Consider the following 18,367-nt stretch of genomic DNA (forward strand, 5'->3'; position numbering starts at 1 on the left):
TATCCGGAAAACTGTTATCAAAATACTGAAGATGCATCTTGAAAAACATGATTCAAATTCGATATGAAATGCAAAACCAAATTTCATTTTGAATTGAAGTATACATTTGTCATTTTTGGTTTTTTATTATTTTAAATTTTTGTAATTTTTGTAATTTTTGTATATTTTGTAATTTTTGTAATTTTTGTAATTTTTGTAATTTTTGTAATTTTTGTAATTTTTGTAATTTTTGTAATTTTTGTAATTTTTGTAATTTTTGTAATTTTTGTAATTTTTGTAATTTTTGTAATTTTTGTAATTTTTGTAATTTTTGTAATTTTTGTAATTTTTGTAATTTTTGTAATTTTTGTAATTTTTGTAATTTTTGTAATTTTTGTAATTTTTGTAATTTTTGTAATTTTTGTAATTCTTGTAATTTTTGTAATTTTTGTAATTTTTGTAATTTTTGTAATTTTTGTAATTTTTTGTAATTTTTGTAATTTTTGTAATTTTTGTAATTTTTGTAATTTTTGTAATTTTTGTAATTTTTGTAATTTTTGTAATTTTTGTAATTTTTGTAATTTTTGTAATTTTTGTAATTTTTGTAATTTTTGTAATTTTTGTAATTTTTGTAATTTTTGTAATTTTTGTAATTTTTGTAATTTTTGTAATTTTTGTAATTTTTGTAATTTTTGTAATTTTTGTCATCCTCGTCATCTTAGTCATTTTTTGTCATTTTAGTCATATTTGTCATTTTTGTCATTTTTGTAATTTTTGTAAATTTTGTCATTTTTGTAATTTTTGTAATTTTTGTAATTTTTGTAATTTTTGTAATTTTTGTAATTTTTGTAATTTTTGTAATTTTTGTAATTTTTGTAATTTTTGTAATTTTTGTAATTTTTGTAATTTTTGTAATTTTTGTAATTTTTGTAATTTTTGTAATTTTTGTAATTTTTGTAATTTTTGTAATTTTTGTAATTTTTGTAATTATGTAATTTTAGTAATTTTTGTAATTTTTGTCATCCTCGTCATCTTAGTCATTTTTGTCATTTTAGTCATATTTGTCATTTTTGTAATTTTTGTAAATTTTGTCATTTTTGTAATTTTTGTAATTTTTGTAATTTTTGTATTTTTTGTCATTTTAGTCATATTTGTCATTTTTGTAATTTTTGTAATTTTTGTAGTTTTTGTAATTTTTGCAATTTTTGTAATTTTTGTAATTTTTGTAATTTTTGTAATGTTTGTAATTTTTGTAATTTTTGTAATTTTTGTAATTTTTGTAATTTTTGTAATTTTTGTAATTTTTGTAATTTTTGTAATTTTTGTAATTTTTGTAATTTTTGTAATTTTTGTAATTTTTGTAATTTTTGTAATTTTTGTAATTTTTGTAATTTTTGTAATTTTTATAATTTTTGTAATTTTTGTAATTTTTGTAATTTTTGTAATTTTTGTAATTTTTGTAATTTTTGTAATTTTTGTAATTTTTGTAATTTTTGTAATTTTTGTAATTTTTGTAATTTTTGTAATTTTTGTAATTTTTGTAATTTTTGTAATTTTTGTAATTTTTGTAATTTTTGTAATTTTTGTAATTTTTGTAATTTTTGTAATTTTTGTAATTTTTGTAATTTTTGTAATTTTTGTGATTTTTGTAATTTTTGTAATTTTTGTAATTTTTGTAATTTTTGTATTTTTTGTAATTTTTGTAATTTTTGTAATTTTTGTAATTTTTGTAATTTTTGTAATTTTTGTAATTTTTGTAATTTTTGTAATTTTTGTAATTTTTGTAATTTTTGTAATTTTTGTAATTTTTGTAATTTTTGTAATTTTTGTAATTTTTGTAATTTTTGTAATTTTTGTAATTTTTGTAATTTTTGTAATTTTTGTAATTTTTGTAATTTTTGTAATTTTTGTAATTTTTGTAATTTTTGTAATTTTTGTAATTTTTGTAATTTTTGTAATTTTTGTAATTTTTGTAATTTTTGTAATTTTTGTAATTTTTGTAATTTTTGTAATTTTTGTAATTTTTGTAATTTTTGTAATTTTTGTAATTTTTGTAATTTTTGTAATTTTTGTATTTTTTGTAATTTTTGTAATTTTTGTAATTTTTGTAATTTTTGTAATTTTTGTAATTTTTGTAATTTTTGTAATTTTTGTAATTTTTGTAATTTTTGTAATTTTTTGTAATTTTTGTAATTTTTGTAATTTTTGTCATTTTTGTCATCCTCGTCATCTTAGTCATTTTTTGTCATTTTAGTCATATTTGTAATTTTTGTAATTTTTGTAATTTTTGTAATTTTTGTAATTTTTGTAATTTTTGTAATTTTTGTAATTTTTGTAATTTTTGTAATTTTTGTAATTTTTGTAATTTTTGTAATTTTTGATATTTTTGTAATTTTTGTAATTTTTGTCATCCTCGTCATCTTAGTCATTTTTTGTCATTTTAGTCATCTTTGTCATATTTGTAATTTTTGTAATTTTTGTAATTTTTGTAATTTTTGTCATTTTTGTCATTTTTGTCATTTTTGTCATTTTTGTCATTTTTGTCATTTTTGTCATTTTTGTCATTTTTGTCATTTTTGTCATTTTTGTCTTTTTGTCTTTTTGTCATTTTTGTCATTTTTGCAGTCGCTTTTGTCCCACTGTGGTTTGGGCGTCGAATTCTCTAAGATACAAACTCCAACCTGACGCGCGCCTCAACGAGGCTCAGCTGCAGAAGACCGGCTCACATGTCTTCGAACGTTTCGTGACTGCGCGAGCGTCGCCGAAGGGTGCGCGCTTATACCTGTGGGCCGCCCAATTATAATTACTACCATAGTTCTGGTCTCTTCACGGTGTGGCTTCGAAGAGGTTTCGATTTCAGTAGGTAGTACGGCTTCACAAACTTGACCATCAGATGGACTAGTAATATTTAGGTAGCAGTGCGATTTCAAGCAAGCCCTTCCTCGAGCGCAAAAAATCCCTGGTCCGGTTCGGTCAGTCGCGTGTTTTGAGCGTGGATGCGAATTTTATTGCCACACACTGCCAGGCCAGCTGAACATAAACGTTTCGGTATTTGTTGGTCGTCGCAGAGAGTTTGTGACCTGGTGTAGAAATAACTCGTTGCATAAACTAGAATTACCCGATCGATCGATGCAGTAAACGTAAGTGAAACCACACATGTGTACCCCAGAGTGATTCCCCTATAGTGCAAATGTGAATAGTACAACTGATCCTCCAGCGATATCAAGGCGCGTAAATTTACGAGCCAACGTGATTCCAGAAGAGAGAAGTTCGTTTCAAACATTAAGTTAACTTTGCTCAACAAAGATGGATCGTCTAATCGGTTTTTGAGAATTCTTTAAAAATTCAACCAACGAGCGAGAATTATTCGACTTATTTTATTTAGTAGACTGATGAAACAAACTTTATCAGTTTTTGTGCCCTATGTGTCGTAAAGTTACATTTTATCTAAAAATTATATTATACCTATTATTTTGTTCTTAAGCTTTCAAATTTTAAGTGATTGTTTGACGGATGTTCAGAATTTTTGAACACTTTGATAGCTATGGGGTTTTAAGAGTAGGCGTTGATATGTTTACATCGCATCTACACTTTTGGGTGTGATCAAATTAGTGTACACTGGACGCTATTTTTAAACGATTGTTGTGTACGAGCAATAAAATAAATCTGAACTGATTTGAGTGAAATCGGGAACCTCAAAGATTTGTTTTGGTTTTTAAGCCTTTGTTGTTTGCGGAGCTTCCGCAGAGTTTCTAAGTGGCCATTCCGGCCCATGTTTCTGTTGAGAAGCAACGTCCACATCAATTTACCACCCAAAAGTGATTTGGAAAAAGCGGGAACCTGATAGAAAATCGTCTTATTTCTAGAAAATCGTTTGAAAAAACGTTTAAAATAAAACCGCGTAAAATAAGATCGTTTAAAAAAAGAATCCAGTGTAATTATAAATACTTTCAGCTAACTTTTTTGTTGAAACTTAATATGAAAAGTGTACAAAAACAGTGATCATTATCAAACGGCCTCCAGCGGCCTTGTGGTTTTTGGACTATAGGTTAGACTGAGTCGATTTGGGGTCATTTTTGAATTTCTCAAACTCTGGGGTCTTAAAAGCTTTGTTTTGGTCCAAAACTCATCCATGATTTTTTGCAGAATTTTTAAGTAACGTTTACATGAGTAAATTTGAACTTTTAGGTTTGTATAGGAAAATTGAATATTTTGTACTGAAAAATCAACATTATTTTTGTTTCTTCTGTGGAACCGAGCCTGCTAATTTATAAATTGGCACAAAATGCATCAGCTGGCTCGGTTCCACAGAAGAAAGAAATAAAATGTTAAAATAATGTAAGTCATTTTTTCGACATTTACCTAACTTGTTGACATGACACATTACATCACTGCCAAACAGCAGAAATCTGGCAACTTGTCATACTGCAAATTACAATATTTTTAATTTGTTCAAGCAAAAAGGGCAAATTCAATGCGGATAAGCTGTAACCCAATTAATCAAGAAAAAGAATGGTTTTTAGAGGATAAGAATATGTTTAAATTTTGTTATTCGACTGAATCTCAGCAATTTTATCTTTTTATTGTGCTAAGGGTCCTTTTTAAGAATTTTCAAGGCTGAAACTTACTGACTTTAACTATCTGTTAATTAACAATCGATTGAAAAGCAGACTCTCAAAAATTGAATGGATCGAAAAAAAATCTTTTCATCAATGTTCCGAAAATCAATCATTTTCACTGAGCCAAGCTTGAATATATTCAGAGCCAAAAAATCAAAGCAGTCAAATTTTCCTTCTTCAACCAAATCATACAAACAATCATGCATGACAACGACGCTTCTGTATTTGAAACACTTTTGCGATACATGATGTGGTAAAAGCATGTTCACTGGTGTTAGGAAAAAGTGGTAGAAATTTTGTCACTTTTTGCCCATTTTGAAAATTTTGCCATGCAAAACCATTTTCAAGATCTTTGACCTTCAAGTTTTTTAACAACACGTGTTGTAGTTTCGCATGATGTGATGCAAAAAGTAGCAATATTTTTATCACATACGGCTGAAATAGAAACAGTGCTGTAAAAATGCAACGCCCAAAGATCTTGAAACATTTTTGCATGGTAAAATTTTCAAAATGTCAAAATCTGAACTTATTCATAGATGCGTAACAAAGTGTAAAGCTTTGAAATGAACTTAATACGTGTTCCTGTTTGTTTTATCAAATTTTCTGATATTTTTCTGCAGTATAAGTTAATGTTTGATACTGTTTACTGAATGCTATTTTAATCAAAAGACCTTTATTTACAAAGACATTTTGTAATATTGAATATCTACTTCAGATTTAACACACGGGATCCTTTTTTCTGACCTTCCTCGCATAATGCTGAATCATTGTGGAGAGGAAATACTTCAAAGGGAGATGTTTCATAGCTAAAAGGCGCGTATGTGAACTTTTTCCACCATGTGAAATGACAGGAGTTAATATTATTTTCAACACTTTCAGGTCAGATTACAAATTTATCAAAAAAGTTTTTCTTCCACTGCAATATCAATCACAAACATTATTTTTCAACAAAAGTCTCTTATGCAGCAAAAATATGTAAACCAAAAACACACTTTTTATAGTAAGTACCCGATCAGGAGAGCATATCAAAATCATGACTCAAACGTATCTCACCAAGATATTTACATATGATTCAGTTATAATTAAGTTCTCCAATCTGAATTATATCTTATTCTGATTGACAAACTGGAATGGGGTTGAGCTCATATTCATTGATCAAAATTTTCTTCGGATTGTGCTAAAATAAAATGATTATATCTTATTTTGATATACGTTCAACTTTTTCTGAAACACGGACATCGAAGTCAACGGCTCAAACCTTACATTAACGAGTTTCGCTCAACAGATTCATAAAATTGAATCAAATTTTTGGGAAACCAAAAATGGGGCATGGTTTTATTAAATAATGTGGTTTATTGACCTTCCACTAGAATATTTTTTCGAAGCACTCAAATCTTGATAAGTTATAATTTTGATATAATTTGTTCTGTCCAATATCAAACTATGCTATCTGAACGAGATATAATTTTGATAGGAGCATATCAAAAACTGATATAATTTAACTATGATCGTATAGATTTTTTGATATAATTTGAGATATTTTAACATCCTACGAATACTAAATTATAACTCATCCAGATAGGAAAAAATTGAATATCAAAATATCTCATCTTGATATAATTTAGTTTTTCTCTTCTGATCGGGTACGTATTCGAATTGTGTGTAAACATACAGCACAGTGTTTTTCGGTGGATGATTTAAAAAAAAGTTGAGTTTATTTAGACAGATTGTTTATTTGCACTCAACAATTTACGGATCAAAAAATGAATTATATATATTTTTTGTTAATGTTGAACGTTTGCACTTGGTTTGTGCAGGTATGTCAAACTGGGGGTTTGGGGGCCGCATGCGGGCCGCGACCTTGGTCAATGCGGCCCACGTAGCCCCGTCTTAAATTTTCACAAAAATCCCTACTACACAGAAGTACGCTGGCTTTCCTGCCACAAAATATTTAAAAAAAATTTTTGCTACTAGAGGAAATAATATTATTTTTGGAAATGAAAGGTAAACCTGTTGAACATTTTCAAGCAGACGACTGGGTTCAGAATTTGGCATTTGACGTTGATCTACTGGCCACCTGCAAGATTTGAATTTAAAGCTTCAAGGAAAAGAAAAAAATATCATAACTGCTTGTGATGATGTAAAAAAGTTTCAAGCGAAGTTACGGTTATGGATCAACCAAATATCCAATGTGCACTTCTCTACGTGTCAAGAACTGAAAAGATCAAATGAGGCTGCATCATTTGGTAAATACGTACTTCACCTAGAATCGTTAGGTACTAGATGCATTCAAAAGCCGTTTTCGTGACTTTAATTCATACGAACAAGAATTTTCGTTGCTTGTATCTCCATTCGCTCCTATAAATGCTGCTGATAATTTGCAACTAGAGTTGATAGAGCTGCAGTGCGATTCTTTATTTATTAAAAACGAAATGCATTGAAGTGGTTGTACCAAAATTTTACAGCTATTTGCCTGAACGCTACGTTGAGTTACGGAAATTTGTTGCCAGAACTCTTGCTATGTTTTTTTCCATAATGAAAGCTACAAAAACTCCTCATCGTTCGAGATTATCTAATAAAAATTTATCATCAATAATGAAAGTGTCAGTGACAAATAAACTTCAACCTGATATCAGGACAATAGATATAATGCATTGTAATATAAGAATGTTACTCATTAGAAGCTTACATAAAAATTTAACGCAAAATTTCATTCCATGTTTACTTATAACTATATTCCATTTTATTGTATCTAATCTCCGCGAAACTAATATGTTATGTTTCCTAACTGATTTTAGCTGCGGTCTCTACGTCAGAGAAAATTTTTAATGCGGCCCGCACACTTGAACGAGTTTGACATGCCTGCTCTAGTATACTTTACTAACTGAAAATTCTTCCGAAAAATACATATACTCACTATTTGTTTTGAAAAAGTGGTTTATTTTATTGATAACCGTTTCTTATGTTTGTGCACAGGCCCTTGTTCAATTCATTTTTTTTTCTTTTTGATAGGAGTTTAACCCTCATCCGCATTAGATTTCATTACCCTAATCAGCACTTGTGGTGTCAATTTGACACCACAAGCTCAAATCGTTATAACTTTTGGCGTGTTAGACCGATTTAAACAAAACATACATCAAAAGAAACCTTGTAATGTCAGTAAAATATGTTTAGAACATTATATATAGCTAAAGTTACTAGTTTTCTCGTTATTCAGCATGAAAGAAAAAAAATCCGAAAAAACATGCCTCACGAAAACTGCTGTAGTTCATATGTTACACGTTCAAAAAAATATTTGCCTTATGCATATGAAAGCTGAAGTTAATGCCTACATCATGAAGACAAGAAATATTTTTTTAATTTTTTTTTAATGAAATGGTCACAAAAAGTTCAAAAAAGTGGTCTAAAAAACCTACTTTTCATTCGATTGCTAGTAAATACTGTTTGAGCGATGGTAGAGTTTTGAAAAAAATATGACTACAAAATGTATTAAAATTCCAACATTTTGCTGTCTTTAGATTTTTGATGCAACAAAAATTGAATTTACTGGAATTTTTCAAAGTTCACTACTTTGCGCGATTTTTTTACAAATTGAAATTTCATCTGTTTTTGTGGTCCACCGTCTTGTTGTACCCGGATTATCAGTCCTTTTACTTTGTTTGGATAAACCAAGAGTATATTCATTGGAAAGCATATTTAATCTACATTCTAGTGAGGTGCTACAATTCACGCTGTGAGATTTCACAAAAATATGAATATTATAAACATAAAATCATTCCTGAATTTCTAGAACTACAAGCACCGCGTCCAGCAAAACGTGTTTGTTTGCTCTCCGAGTAGGTAGGGGAACATGCCCTATTATGCGCCACCTAAGCGAATCGCTGATTTTCTATGCATTCCACGTACTAATTTTGTTGAAAATGGGTGTAATCGTTGAAGAAAAGTGTTTTCTACAAATGCCTATGATTTTTTATTCATTCAATTGCTATGGTTTCTTCAAAAACTTGATTTTTAAAAACCATATTCAAAGCCACAGAACAAAACTGTGTTGCAAATAGGGGAAAAGTTCATATAACGCCCCATGTGGCTAATACGCGCCACCCTTGTTTTGAAGAATCTGAAACGTTTTAAGCCTGCAAAATATTACCAATTTGTTTCAAATGCTGTGACTGGTCATGGCAAGTATGAATTTTTCCTTAAAATGCCCCTGTGTCGTGATAATTTCACAATTAAGGTTTTTCTTTATTTCGATCTAAATTTTAACACACTATAAATAGGGTGTCATCAAGCAGAGAAAAACGAATAAGACAATATTTTCTGACACATCGATAGAGGAGAATCTAAACTATGATTTTATGCTAAAAAATCATACTGAACTCGTTAAGGTATGCTTGTTATAGGTATGTTCTATCACGGCCCATGCGCTCGTTATAACGCGCCAATCGTAGTAGGCTGAAAATAGCATTAATTTTTCAAAAAGGCCAATTTTCATTGAAAGTGAAAAAAAATTTAAAACCATATTTTAAGAGTTAATTCAGCCCAAAAAATTTATTTTTAATTTTTTTTCAAATTTTGATTAGTCCATTTTGATTTTCTTTTCAATCAAAGTGTCTGTAAGTATTGGTGTGTTTTCGGTCTTCGGCTGCTCTCGGGTGTGTTCGGCTGCTAGGCGCGTATTGAATATACAGCGGCGCATATTTGCAACACAGTTTTGTTCTGTGGCTTTGAATATGGTTTTTAAAAATCAAGTTTTTGAAGAAACCATAGCAATTGAATGAATAAAAAATCATAGGCATTTGTAGAAAACACTTTTCTTCAACGATTACACCCATTTTCAACAAAATTAGTACGTGGAATGCATAGAAAATCAGCGATTCGCTTAGGTGGCGCATAATAGGGCATGTTCCCCTATGCGCCGCTGTATATTCAATACGCGCCTAGCAGCCGAACACACCCGAGAGCAGCCGAAGACCGAAAACACACCAATACTTACAGACACTTTGATTGAAAAGAAAATCAAAATGGACTAATCAAAATTTGAAAAAAAATTAAAAATAAATTTTTTGGGCTGAATTAACTCTTAAAATATGGTTTTAAATTTTTTTTCACTTTCAATGAAAATTGGCCTTTTTGAAAAATTAATGCTATTTTCAGCCTACTACGATTGGCGCGTTATAACGAGCGCATGGGCCGTGATAGAACATACCTATGACAAGCATACCTTAACGAGTTCAGTATGATTTTTTAGCATAAAATCATAGTTTAGATTCTCCTCTATCGATGTGTCAGAAAATATTGTCTTATTCGTTTTTCTCTGCTTGATGACACCCTATTTATAGTGTGTTAAAATTTAGATCGAAATAAAGAAAAACCTTAATTGTGAAATTATCACGACACAGGGGCATTTTAAGGAAAAATTCATACTTGCCATGACCAGTCACAGCATTTGAAACAAATTGGTAATATTTTGCAGGCTTAAAACGTTTCAGATTCTTCAAAACAAGGGTGGCGCGTATTAGCCACATGGGGCGTTATATGAACTTTTCCCCTACGGTGGGTGGTGATTCGGGCAGAGAGCGAAGCCGACAGACCAATAAATGCACGACACGCATCGTTATTTCGTCTGTCGGCTTCGCTCTCTGCCCGAATCACCATTTCATTAAAAAAAATTTAAAAAAATATTTCTTGTCTTCATGATGTAGGCATTAACTTCAGCTTTCATATGCATAAGGCAAATATTTTTTTGGACGTGTAACATATGAACTACAACAGTTTTCGTGAGGCATGTTTTTTCAGATTTTTTTTTCAGTCATGCTGAATAACGAGAAAACTTGTAACTTTAGCTGTATATAATGTTCTAAACATATTTTACTGACATTACAAGGTTTCTATTGATATAAGTTTTATATGAAGTTCATAATAATTCAAACGACTTAAATAGATTTTACTTTTGTGGTGTCAAAATGACACCAAAAGTCGGAAAAGGGAGTTTTTTTGTCCAGGTTTCCAGGGTTCGTCCATAAAAAAAGTAAAGATGCAATATTGAAGAACTTTTGAATTCATTTAGGGTCCCCGGAGAAATTTTTGTATTTTGAAGCTTCTGAAAAAAGTTACAAGCCTTCAAACTTGCAATGGTGTCAAAATGACACCCTAATGCGGATGAGGGTTAACCCGTTAAGGTCATTCTTCCTCGTTGTTCAATTCATGTGTCTGTCCATTTTCATCGGATTTTGTTGTTGTTCTAAAAATTTATAGGGTGCTTGATTCACCTTTAGTTAAGTACATGTTCAAAAAAATTTTTCGACCTAAAGAGTGATACGGTCAAAATTTAGTCAATATCAACTTGACGTATTTCTTTCAATTTTGCATTAAAAAAAACCTGAACATCCCTCATTTTGAAGGTGTGTGTGTGTGTGTGTGTGTGTGTGTGTGTGTGTGTGTGTGTGTGTGTGTGTGTGTGTGTGTGTGTGTGTGTGTGTGTGTGTGTGTGTGTGTGTGTGTGTGTGTGTGTGTGTGTGTGTGTGTGTGTGTGTGTGTGTGTGTGTGTGTGTGTGTGTGTGTGTGTGTGTGTGTGTGTGTGTGTGTGTGTGTGCGTGTGTGTGTGTGTGTGTGTGTGTGTGTGTGTGTGTGTGTGTGTGTGTGTGTGTGTGTGTGTGTGTGTGTGTTTGTGTGTGTGTGTGTGTGTGTGTGTGTGTGTAGAATGTTGCTCCTATTTTGATTTTGAAATTCACTCTTCAGTTGTGAAAATGCCGTCCAAGGAAGAAGAGCAGCGTATTAAAATTTTGCTCGCGCATCGCGAAAATCCGAGCTACTCGCACACAAATTTGGCAAAATCGCTAAAAGTTGCCAAATGAACCGTTACAAATGTAATTAAAGTGTTTGGGGAACGTTTGTCGACAACCAGGAAGTCTGGATCGGAGGGAAATAGAAAACCGGAAGCCGCTGAGACGACAAAGAGAGTTGCCGGTAGTTTCAAGCGAAACCCTAACCTCTCTCACCGAGATGCCAGACTATCGACTTACAAGAAGGTAGTGACTCCAAGTCGCGATGATAAACAAAATACGACGCCCAAAGCGCGATCCCGGAGGCTGTACACAACGATGCTGACGAAGTTTGACTGCGTGGTAATGGACGACGAAACCTACGTCAAAGCCGACTACAAGCAGCTTCCGGGACAGGAGTTTTATACGGCAAAAGGAAGGGGAAAGGTAGCAGATATTTTCAAGCACATGAAACTGTCAAAGTTCGCGAAGAAATATCTGGTTTGGCAAGCCATCTGTACCTGTGGCTTGAAAAGCAGCATTTTCATAGCTTCCGGGACTTTCAACCAAGAAATTTACGTGAAAGAGTGTTTGAATAAACGTCTGCTGTCTTTCCTGAAGAAACACGGTTGTTCCGTACTGTTTTGGCCGGATTTGGCATCTTGCCATTACGGTAAAAAGGCCATGGAGTGGTACGTCGCCAACAACGTGCAGGTGGTTCCCAAGGACAAGAACCCTCCCAACACGCCAGAGCTCCACCCAATTGAGAAATACTAGGCTACTGTCAAGCGGAACCTAAAGAAGACAAAAAAAAAACTGCTAAGGACGAGCAGCAGTTCAAGGCCCGGCAATTCGGATTTGGAAAAGCGGAAGCCTAACTGAATATTTTTTCTGAATTTTATACTAATAAAACTTGAAAAAGAAATTTAATTTGATTCTTTAAATAAACGATTTCACCGATTTACACGCGTTTTCCCTTGACCAAATTTTGACCGTATCACCCTTTATTTATTATTATTTAATCTCATCATGTGTATACTTTCTCCAATAAGCCTAGTCCACACTAGGCAACATGAACAGCGATTTTTATTATGAGACGAACTTTGTTGTCTGTTGTTGTTGTTGGAAACCTGAGACGGTCTCAGTGTCTCCCGAAGAAAATGGAGGACGCTGAGACCGTCTCGAGACGAACCGTCTCCTAGTGTGGACTACACTCTAATTCTCCTTGACTCAGATTTGAAGGAAAACAATTCAAAATGCGCCAAAACTGGGAAAACTCAAATTTTGATTAGAGCTGCAAAACTCAGAAATGAATTGTAGGGGTTTTCGCGAATTCTGAGTTGTTTTCAATCAGGCATTTTAAAGAAGCGTTTGAACGGTCTGAGCCAAAATAACTCAGAATTTTATGAACTTTTGACACGGTTTCGAAAGGGATAATATTTTTTTGAAAAAAAAAAAGTGAAATTTTGGATGAACTATGGATGAACAAATTTAAAAACATAAAAAACGTTTATTTACAAAGGAATTTACCGATGGAAAAAGAACAGCAGAAATTGACCAACTTTTATCTCGGCTTGGCTGTTGCTGAAATGAAAAAAAAAAACTGGTTCAAACTACGTACCTATTGGAAAAAATATTTTTGGTAACTTATTTTTACTTACTTGAATAAGGAGGATGGTTTAGTTGGAGCCGCTGGAGCAGCTGGTGCTTCAGCCATCGGTGCAAGAGATTTCTTCTCTTTGTTAGTGTCTGCTGCCGGTGGTTTGCTCCCACGAATCCTTCGTGGGAAGCGTTTTGAAAATTTTGGCAGCTGCGACTTCGTCGCCATTGGTCCCGTTCCGCTCGTTATATCGCAAAACTTTTCCTCCTTCTCATCGCCCAGTTGAGATCCGGTTTCGACGGTTGTTGTTCCCCGGCGGGAATAGACTTTATGTTTAGCCGGTACTTCCACCTATTCCAGTGGCGAAAAGATGTCCCGCACCCAGTGGAAACCAACCTAGAGGGAATTAAAATATTTGTATATAAATAAATAAAAACAAGTTTTAAAATTTTACCCGTGACCGTCCGACCAACAACTTTTGTTTTCAAACGCTCTGAGTTGTTTTCACCTATTTTACTCGAGAAAGTGTGCGTCTTTGCTAAGTACCAGGATTAGAAACTCGCTAGATGAAAACAACTCAAAATTTTGAAGGTTTTTCACTCAGTTGTTTTCCTCTTCATATATGGTGAGACTCCTGAACAAAATCAAATCAGTCTCTGAATAATTTGAAATTACCGTGTAGGCTTTACACTAAGCCTGGAAACGAAAACACTTGGATGGAATTTAAAGAATCCATCTCCGTACAGGTTGCCACGTCAAATGCCGCTTTAATTTAGCCAAACCAGCGAGTTTGTCGGCTGTAAGACTGTCTCCATCGATGCAAATAATTCCTTGCGTCGAAATGCAACCACATAGGAAGGGCTCTTGAAAAAGCCAATCGTAAACAATTTTTCCATTTATCCCGATATTTTGAGCTAGATAAAAAATTAAAAATCTGTTCTGAGCTTCTAGTGAAAAAAAAGTTACCCCTTCTTCCTCCTGCTTGGTCCTGCAAATTCATTGCTCTGCTGTTTTCGGAATAATTGTCACTTTTGCTTATAGCTGACTTGTGTAATCTCCTGAATAGTGAAAATGTTGTCAGTCGAAAAGTTACCAGCATAATAGCTTCTGTGATTTTGATTGACAACCTTAATTTTCATTGTCCTGGAATTTTGAACCAGCCTGTAAAAAACCTTCTCACTAAAAATTATTGCCTTTGACCTGTAAAACTACGGGAAATGTCATACTCCATTTTGTTACAGGACATTTGCTGTAAATTAGAAAGATTTTTCATTTTATTTTATTTTAAAGGTAACCATTTTCAATGACACGTAATAGTCATTATTTTTTTCTGTGTAGCAATATGTGATTTTCTTTTATGTTTGATTTTTTTTCCATTTTTAGACGTATGTTTGACATGAAAATCACCTAAATGCATTTTAGCATGCCAAGATAAGGAGCATGCCAAGTTAAGGCTCACTTACCCAGCAGGATTATGAACTTGGAGAGGTATTTTGAGGTTTTGGCATTAATTTTTAGTCTCTAGATTATTACTAGATAAATCTTACTCTATTATCATAATTTGATTCGAAATTTAAAATTTTTAATGTAGAGTAGAATACTTCGCTTGCTTTTTTGGATCCTAATGCGATTGAAATTAGTTTACAAAACATACCTCGAAATACTCGATTTTCTTTTCTTATTGGCATGAATTTTGTTAGGCTGGCAAAATATAACTTTAACTTATCAATAGAATGATAGACTATCACATTTCAATAATTTTTGGACCCTACCATGGCCATAACGGAGCTCACGGCGTGGCGTTTACTTATTCGGAATTATCCCGTGCTCGTAATTTATCCCTTAACCCACTTAGTATTTCTGCAAATATGAATTCGTGAGAAGAATACTTGGGTACATTTTCACTTTTTTAAGTTTTGAACTATTTTAAGAGAGTTCTGTCAGTTCTGAGAGTCAATTCTGCAAAAAATATTTCTGGTGAAAAAAATTTAAGCGAAAATCATGCGTTGATATACTCAAAATCCAGTGCAAGTTGAACGTAGGTTTTAAAAAAATCTTATAAATTGTTAATTGACAAAAAGTTTGAATAACACTTTCTTTGAAAATGCTTAAAAAATCCTGTGTTTCGTATTTTAAGAAAAATGCCAAATTACCACAACTTTCCAATCCACTCTTCATAATTTTTCCACTAACACCGAAGCAAAATAGATTGATTGAAAAGTACGATTTTTTAACATCTTTTCTACATTTTTGTGCGTCATGATTTGAAAAAAATCCACAAACAAACTAACGTGTTTTTTTATTTGTATTCGAACTTATTGAACGATCATTCCAAGATTGTAGTCAGTAACCTTCTCTTAATTGAACGGTTTGTTTCAACAATTTTCCTAGAAAAGAAAATTGGGAATTCTTAACCGAGTATTAAATACCTACCCACATACGTACCAACGTACGATAAATAAACAACTTGAAATCACAAAATCTTATACGTTTAACCTTGATACCAGATCATAAATGAAAATTTTTGCTTGAAACGTTACTTGATTATTTCCCACTCTTTATAATGATTTTAAGAGAAAAAAACAACATCACGAAATGAAGGGTTCACGTTCAATTAACCAAAAAAAAAGTTCTGACTCATTCGTGATGTATTTATTAAATTAAAAGCAGAACGAATTTCACCGACTGATTAGTGATCGATATTCATATTAATTCAATTACCTGATTCGCCCACCAGGAAAAAACAAAAACCGATTGGCCGACGTCGTCATCAGAGCGTCAATTGTCAGTCATTCGGTAACCAGCGTCGTGGAAAAAGGAAAAACAAACGTGCGTGCGTTCAACATCCTACACAAAAAGTGGTGTTAGAAAAAAAAAAACTGCCAAATTAGACACGCTATCGGCACCCGGAACAACCGCAACCAACCAAGATGATGGAAGGTATCCAAAGTGGGGTGGTCAAGTGCGGTGGATATCGGTACGATGACGGAACTCGCTACATCGGCGATTGGAACCATCGGGGCCAAAAGCACGGCATGGGTTCCATGATGTTTTCCGACGGGACCCGCTACGATGGTGCCTTTAGCAATGGGGTCTGTTCCGGGTTAGGAGTAATGGTAAATATCGTTAGGGAAAGTTTGTTCTACAACACTTCTGATTCAAATTTCGAATAATTTTGTTGTGAAATTTAAATTGTAATTCTGATTCTAGATCTAACTTCTGATTCTTTAAGTGGGTTGGTTTTCGGCTTCCAGTCTAATGAACTGGGATTCTATAATCTAATTCTGAATTCTGAAATTGAATTCTTACTATGAATTCTGATTATGAATTCTGATTCTGATTCGGATTCTGAGCTTTCATTCTATGAAGAGATTAATCACCGTAATTTATGTTTGTTACTACTAATTTATCGGCCTTATCGGTGAAAAGTAATGTCCTTTTTAGTAGGGACATCTAAAGATTATGGAATTTTATTGATGGATAGAAGGTTAGATGAAACGAAAGATGGTGAAAATGAGCGGGTAGAATTTATTTAGAAGCATTATCATCACATGGCAGATGCAACTCTATATGTATATACCACTTCTTAGTAGCTGGCCCGTGCGGAACAAAAATTTGATATGTGATGATAATGCTTCTAAATAAATTCTACCCGCTCATTTTCACCATCTTTTGTTTCATCTTACCTTCTATCACAGAGAACAGACGTACAAGCTCGAACAAAAAATCGTCAAAAAAGTGTGTAAAATTTCAAATGCTATCACCCAAAAAATACGTTAGAAATTGACTACAAACAGTGCCATCTATTGTGCCGTTCAAAAGTTACAAATCAACTTTAAAGTGCCCAGTTTTCAAAAAGGCGTAATCGTATATGAACTCACAAAAAATGAATCCAATGTCTCAGTAAAATGGACGGCTTTAATTTATTGCTAAATAAATGAAATCAGAGTTTCTTTTAACTGGGCGAAATTTCACTTTCTTTATTTTTGCACTACTATGATAGTTAAGATAACTAACAACTTCGGTTTAAGTTTTCGTACTTCTTGAACTGTAATTTATGTAAGAAAATGCATCACCTATATACAGTCAAATACAAGAACATTCTTGACGATCAGTCTTACTCAGCAGTATTGATTCTAGGCATCTCAAAGCGGGTGACTTTCACATATCACTTTAGCATCCAGCTGTTTAAAACTATGTATTTCTAACAAATTTGAAGGAAAAAGATAATATGTGACTTTTATGATTATTTTTTTCATGCAACATGATGAACGTTCGTTCATCAAGTTTCGAACGAAACTTCAACAGCGATTATCTTGAAGCATGCTAAGCAGCACATACGACCTATAGAAAACTGACTGAAACTTAGTCAGCTTTGTTTTGACAGTTCTCTTTCGTGTGTTTGGAGACATCTGGTGACCCAACCAAAAGACAAAAATTGGTTCAAAAAGGGTGTTGGGATTTTTACACAACTTTCGTGGGCTAGCTTGTATGTCTGTTCTCTGTGCTTCTATCCATCTATAAAATTCCATAATCTTTAGATGTCCCTACTAAAAAGGACATCACTTTTCTCCGATAAGGCCGATTAATTAAAGTAACGAACTTTGATTCTGAATCCTGATTCTTTTTCTAATTTTGATTTCTGGTTCAGAATTCTGATTCTAAATCCCGATTGATAATTTTGATTCAGAACACTGATTCTGATTTCTGAACTCTGAATTTTTCCTGTTTTTTGTATTGGCAATTTTTCGATTGTAGTCGGCGTAATTTTTAAAATTGGTTTTCGTTGTGCTTACGTACTTTTGTTCTATGCTGTTGAAATATCTCGCCATGATATGTGATTCTCTTTTATTGGGGTGACTGTTTAGTGGGTTGATTCTCGGCTTGCAGTCTCAAGTGTTTTAGTAAAAAAAGACTTTATTTTCACATATCCAACGTTTCGATCCTTATTGGATCTTCATCAGGGACTAAAATTTATTACAAACGTCTACTGAATAGATTCTTACCGAAAAAGTTGTCATTTTTTTGTCCGGTTTGATACGGCGTATCGTTTACTGCTGTCGGTTTCTGTTTCTAACTTTTGTAAAATGTGTTTGATTTTTTGGGTAAGTTATAATTTTATTATTTAAGAGGAGAAATCACCGTGAATTTGTTTTTTATGAAATGAACCGTTGACCGCATGCGACAACTCAATCCAGTTGGAACATCCGCACAAAACGAAAATAAGAAATCTACCTAGCCATCGATGGAACGATATCGCACAATAGAAGACTTAACAGAGCAACCACATGCTAAATTTTTTGTCCGTTCGGCACATGTGCACACTCACATGGCGGTCGAACCATCCATAATTAACTGTATCGAAAAACGTAGTGCCTTCTCTATTGGGTACTACTTCTTCAATACAG

General features: G+C 32.7%; 1 protein-coding gene across 2 annotated transcripts in view; it reads left to right on the plus strand.

Moving 5' to 3' along the window:
• Window positions 1-2,741: 2,741 nt before the first annotated feature.
• LOC129754812 (MORN repeat-containing protein 4 homolog) overlaps window positions 2,742-18,367 on the plus strand; it is a 32,733-nt gene continuing 17,107 nt past the window's right edge. The window contains exons 1-2 of one of the 2 annotated variants that reach the window (XM_055751056.1): window positions 2,742-3,119; window positions 15,697-16,075. In XM_055751056.1, the coding sequence (XP_055607031.1) occupies window positions 15,890-16,075 (186 nt within the window). In that variant the 5' untranslated portion in view covers window positions 2,742-3,119; window positions 15,697-15,889. The other variant, XM_055751057.1, reaches the window with a different exon arrangement.

Source organism: Uranotaenia lowii, chromosome 3 (assembly GCF_029784155.1).
Source record: "Uranotaenia lowii strain MFRU-FL chromosome 3, ASM2978415v1, whole genome shotgun sequence".
NCBI classification, from domain to species: Eukaryota; Metazoa; Arthropoda; class Insecta; order Diptera; family Culicidae; genus Uranotaenia; species Uranotaenia lowii.